Below are 6,000 nucleotides of genomic sequence, written 5' to 3'. Positions count from 1 at the left end.
AGCAGGATTTTTCGTAATTTTTTTGCTGTCGCAGTGAAGGTGACATCTCATCTTGCAGCTGTTCTTACAATTTTTACCCATGGGAATTCAATACTCAGAAGTTTATCCATGAATAACTCTTTTGTAAACTTTAGTTCTATACAGTGACAAGCACCCAGAACCAGAACCTTTGCAATGCAAAGCCTGGAGGATCTTATTAACTCAAAATCCAGTTTTGGATCCCTTACACTGAAAAGTAAGTGCCCATACAACTTACTACACTAAAGGAGCCTTAGTAAGGAGGGGCTACAGACCCAGGGCCTTCAGGCAACACTAAGAACAAGAAGAAGGAGACCTGCACTGAATTTTGTCTTACAGCACCTAACCAAGGAAGCTGTATTTGCTGCTGGTGGGATTACCTGCAGCATTCAAGCTTAGGAGTGACCAAATCCTTTCCTGTGATAGCATTTTTAACATGTTACTATTTCTGACCTAAAGCACACTGAGAAGACTTTTAAGGCAAAAGAAGGCTAACCAGTCAACAAAGGTAATCTTATTTATCCTAGGGAGTGACAAGAGCACCTTAATGCTGAATATATTAGCTTCCCTAATGAGGAAAGGGATCATTATCAGTACTCCATTATTATCGAAATGTATATAACTCTGACATCTTGATTCTAGTTGGTGATTTCTACTGTGTTCCTATATTATTAGTTGTGAGCTCTTTCCTGGCTTGAGACATTTTACATTAGACCTGAGACATTAAACACAGTATACTGGTTTGCTTAAGTCCATCTCTAGTTCTAAGTTCTTTCTGTAAATAGAAAACATTTGGCAAAAAGAGTCTTTCAAGCCATGTCAGGTTTTGATTTTGCTTTTATTTGTGGCACTAACAGACATCAGTATTTTACAATACATAATATATAGTCACATTAAATGCAGATGGCTAAATATTCTCGTGCTTTCAACATTACATAGCTATACATTCTAAATTTCAGCTCCAAAAAAAAAGAATCTGCCACCACTCCGGTCTGTGATCATAAAAATGTAAATGTACAAACTTCCTCTTCTTCAGTCTCATTACAATATAGGAAATGTGAAACAGCATTTTCGTTTGTCCTTTTTAAGTTAATCAATTTAATGAAATATTTTCAAAATATGTACAACAACAACTACCAAAGTAGTTAACATTTGAAAAAGATGCTGTTATAAATACCTGTGAGACAACATACAACAGCAATACGAATTGGAAACAAAGGGCCAACTTATGCGTGACCTGAACAAGAGATGACAAAAGTCCTGGTTACTGACACAAACCAGCTTCACTTCATTTTGCAGTGCAGAAATTAACTTGAAATCTTGGACCCCTACGCAGTACTCTGAATCTTATTTATAACCTTCACAGTCTGCTGCAAATAGAGATCCTTTAAGGTGTCTCTGTATTTTTAAAATGCCATGAATGTTACTAGGGTTCAGTATATCTCTGCGTATTAGCATTCTATACGTCATATCCCATAAGTAACTCTTCAATAGACACTGTCTCACATTTATTATTGATTGCCTGCTTTCTCAGAGCTCCACGAGAGATATAAAGTCCATCTAATTTTTAAAAACCAATGACTCCAGCATATGGAATTTAGGTTCTTCATAATGTACCATAACTTTTTTCTTGTGATTGTTTTTTATGGATCTTTATTCTGGTTTTCACCCTAATCGCTTACAGCCCTTTTCCAAATCAAATAAGAAGCAAGTAAATAGTTTGAAATAGTTACATATTTTTAACAACTTGAAATGAGTATTACTTTTCAGATAGCTAGCAAAGTCTTTTAATTTTGCCCATAAACACAATTAAGTATTAACACAGGACTGCACAGTGTTTATATTCTTATTAACCTGCCAACAAGAATAGTTTATTGGCAACCTTAAATATTCAGAGGCAAAACACAATTCCTTGGCACAGAAGCTTTACAGCAGAGCAACGTATTTTCCCCTTAGAACCATTATACAGGAACACACAGAAAATTAACTACAACTTATTTTGGCTTGCAGACAAGAGAATCAACTAAACTTCTTGAATGTTTTCTGCCACTTCAGACCTTGAATGATGATTATGGGTGCATACGGGGTTAGATTTTCCAATTACCTGTTCTTTAGACATGATTCAAACGAGCAGAGGGACCTATAACAAAGAAAAGCACATGATCATTCAAGATATTTTTAAACCTCCAACTGTTGACATTGTTAACCAAACATTCTCCTGTGGGGCTATTTTCAAGCCTGGTCTCTTCATCAGCTCCTTGAGACTACTTAAAGCCTATCTGCTTTTTTCTGCCTGTATCAGTCGGTCTACTGAAAGGTGTTATCCTTCCCTAAAAACCCCACACCTCATACATCCTTAGGTATTACAGTTGCAATTACATGATTACTGGAACATAGGTGATGTATTTTTCTGTGAACTTCCTTGATTTTGTGGAATGAAGAGAAACCCAGGCTGGGAGTATGCAATATCCGACTGTCAAAATCTGTTCAGTATCGGTTAGCTGTCACTGGTCATAAAAATCAATTGATGAGTACTTTGCTTCCTGATTGAATGAAGGAAACTCCCAAAGGCTTTGATTCAGGAAAATACTTAAACAAATGCGTATCTTCCTTCCCAGTCCTCAGGACATCTAAGCATATGCTTTATTTTGAATACATATGCTAGGGTGCTTTTCCAAAATCAAAGTTACTGAGCTTTGATTCTATCAGAGAGATATACGTTAAGGTCACCACAAAAGCTAAACAGGAATAATGTATTTGATCGAGTCTAAATCTTCCATTTTGGCCTTAGTATCCATGGCAGAAGCTTTATTCTTGAGGAAAAAAATAGGTCACAGTATAAATTATTAGCAAGGTGAAGAGTTCAAATGAAATTTTATCTTTCAATTCAAATAGAGTAACAGCATGCAAACGACTGCCTCTCACTGTGCACGGGAACTAGAATCACTTTATAGGCTCATTTGACTACCGGTATATCAAGATTGGCCAACCTTTTAGTGGGGCCTCCTGCCCCATTTCCAGCATACCAAAGCCAACGTCAACTGTAGCTTTGAGTTTGTAATCTGTCATTGCACCCACACACATTGATGATATGAAACAGTACTTCTTCATTCACAATTATGTATCTCTGATTATGTGAGAAGAATAGTCCACTGCTTGACATAAAGGTATGGAACTAGGCCATGCTTCCTGGAAGATACTCAGTGTGCCATAATTCAGATCGATGCATTACTTGTTGGCAACCAACTTCAAATTATCCCAGCGTATACCAGGGACTCATTGTAATGGCTGCAGTAATTACCCTACCTGGCTCCTTTACCAACTGAATGATACACTGCGCGTATCAAGAGTTCATGTGACTAAATGTCAATGCCGAACACTGGCCTGAATGCTTGTGGATACTGTGATGGAGCCAAATTAATTTTCAAAATCGCAGCAAGCAAACAGAAAAGGCTGCTTAGATGCAGCTCCAATCTTTGTTGGAAAATGTGCAATCTGTAGAATCTCTCTTGCACGTACCATTAAAAAGTGGTCTTTTTACCACTTTTAGCAATCATTTTACCACGAGCAAAAGCCTGTTCCTCAGACATATGACTTGCCTCGTGCAGGCACATTCCCCTGCAATATTTCTACCAAATCCCTGGGTACAACTCTACCTAAAATGGGTAGATGGCATATAAGCAAAGGCAACTTTTACAGCTTCTCTTTGTTGGGTAAGATTTTTAATCCTGCATGGGCTTGTGCTGCAACTATACCTACAGCTAGATATCTAATGGTTATTTGCATGCGTAGTTATGTTTATTTCCACAGATAATCATGGTAAATCCCAAGGCAAGTTACACAGACACATGCGATGATATACAGAATTTCAGAAATATAGCTAGGTTATTTTGCACATTCTGAGATAGAAAGTTAAAAACTAGACATAAAAGATCTTAAGTATGTGAAATTGCGACAAAAGTCGCTTGATACAATTTAAGGAAAACACTCGTTCACTTTCAACACCAGAAGCTCAAACGGTACAGCTCTATGACCTGAGTTTTGCTCACCAGAATTAGCCAAAATTTGGTCTCAGGTCAGCTGTTTATTTCCTAGATCAACTGGCTCCCCTTTGTGCAGGAGGCAGACCGCGTGGCCGGGAAGCAGGCTCCTCACTAGCGAGACACATCCACTTCTCAAGACAATGACCCACCAAAGGCACTAGGTCAGCCACCCCGGTTGGTGGCTTTACTTGATGCCATCTCCCTGACTTGCTGCTAGACTTTGGAGGTGTTAAGCACCCGCCAGCTTCCTCAACAGACCATTTTGAAAAACTGAAGAAAAAGGTTACTTCCTGCACATTGTCAGGTCTTTTCCAGTTTGGTAAGTTCATCCTTTTCCAGTAACAGGTCTGCGTCTCGTCTCCGTTCCCTTTGGGTAGGATCTGTAGGGTAACCACTTTCTGGCAGGTCTTTGAACTGAACTGCACTGCACTGGGGATGAACCATTTTACTGAGCAAGCCCAACTGGGCTTGGCACCCACAAGAATTTTCCTTCGGGAGTCTGTGGACAGCAACAGTGTGCAATAAAACAGAAGCTGTTTCTTCAAAACAAAGTATGATTTATTTACCAAAGCAGGCGCAGTACTCCAAGAAATAGATTAAAGAACAGCCAGGAGACCTATGTGCATACTGTCTTACCTATACTTGGCATTTCCCTCAGCTACCTGTTTTTGCTCTGGTTTGTTTTGGCCGACCCAATTACAGCCTATGTTGTGCAGACCCTGACTCTCAGCAAGGCAAGGTCAGGCTGCAGCAATTTCTCTCCTCCCTTCCTGCACAGTGGATCTTTTAACCTTAAAGTTCATGACTTTAGCAAACAGCTGTGTAATCAGGGGTGGAGTGGAGGAGTTGCCTTTTCACAGATATTAATAGAGCTCAAATGTTTGCTGGGATGCTCCTTATCTAGGCAATTGGTTGCTTTTTACGTTTGGTTCCCAACAGCCCTGTTTGATCTACTTCCATTGCAAATAACCCCTCATAAATAAGCACAAACTGAGTCATACATAACTAAGCAATGCAGATTCTTCCCAGTTCCCCACAATACTAGCTAAATAAATGACTTCACCATCAGAAGCCCTTGTCGCAGAAAACTTTGAGAAGACAATGGAAGAGAAACAGATGCAATTACTGAACTGAACTACCTACTCTGCTCTCTAGCTGCTGCCACCAAAATCTTCTAGAAAGCAAAGCCAAAAATGGCTCTGTGCTCAGCTCTCCAAATCACAACATCATAGATCTTTGACAGAGGAGGCAAAACAAAGAAAAAAGTTTGCTTCAGCCCTGGCACAAAACCACCTGCCAGCCACTGTCTACAAAAAACTCAGTGTTCCTTGGAGACACATTCTTCAGCTGTAAAAGAAAAAAACCCTGATACGCAGCTATCATGTATTCTCTCTCCTCTACAGGTTCAACTTTTGCTGCCACAGGTTGTCCAACTGCAGGGAAGGATCAGAATTCGACTTTCATTTAATGCAGCAAGCTAGAAGAGGTATTAATACGCACTGGATAGAGTCTTTGAGAAACCTGACAACATTTTTACTTTCATCAGTTATCAAGGGCACGAGATCTCAGATGTCAAAGTGATACAATGTCTTTGGCACATGCAAGACTTAGCTTGCATATCCAATACCTGCAAGGACAGCACAGTAATAAGAAAATCATACTCTGTCTTGGACAAAACACTGCTCTCTTTTATTTTCAAAAAAGACCTATATAATGAGAGATGTACTCTTCCGTCATTTCAATGTCAAAACTACCAAAAATTACTCCCTCTTGAAAATGAAAGAAGACAGGCACAGCATTTAGCAGAATGCATCAGTATATCCAGCTTACTTTCATGGCCTGCACTCACTATCCAACTGTTTTGAAATAAATTCCCAAGGATGTGATAAAGACTTGTTTTAATGAGTAGAGGCTATAGGTCCCCTCGGAGACTTCTGCA

The 6,000-nt window shown here is 39.3% G+C and overlaps 1 protein-coding gene across 9 annotated transcripts in view; it reads right to left on the bottom strand.

Annotated features, from left to right (window-relative positions):
• Positions 1 to 837: 837 nt before the first annotated feature.
• COBL (cordon-bleu WH2 repeat protein) overlaps positions 838 to 6,000 on the bottom strand; it is a 211,184-nt gene continuing 206,021 nt past the window's right edge. For all 9 annotated transcript variants that reach the window (XM_030011755.1, XM_030011752.1, XM_030011753.1 and 6 more), the window contains one exon: positions 838 to 2,158. In XM_030011755.1, coding sequence (XP_029867615.1) covers positions 2,141 to 2,158 — 18 coding nt within the window. In that variant the 3' untranslated portion in view covers positions 838 to 2,140. The remainder of the gene's footprint in view (positions 2,159 to 6,000) is intronic.

The sequence above is a fragment of the Aquila chrysaetos genome, chromosome 4, assembly GCF_900496995.4.
Source record: "Aquila chrysaetos chrysaetos chromosome 4, bAquChr1.4, whole genome shotgun sequence".
Taxonomy (NCBI): domain Eukaryota; kingdom Metazoa; phylum Chordata; class Aves; order Accipitriformes; family Accipitridae; genus Aquila; species Aquila chrysaetos.
This window is presented reverse-complemented; position numbering and strand designations above follow the sequence as displayed.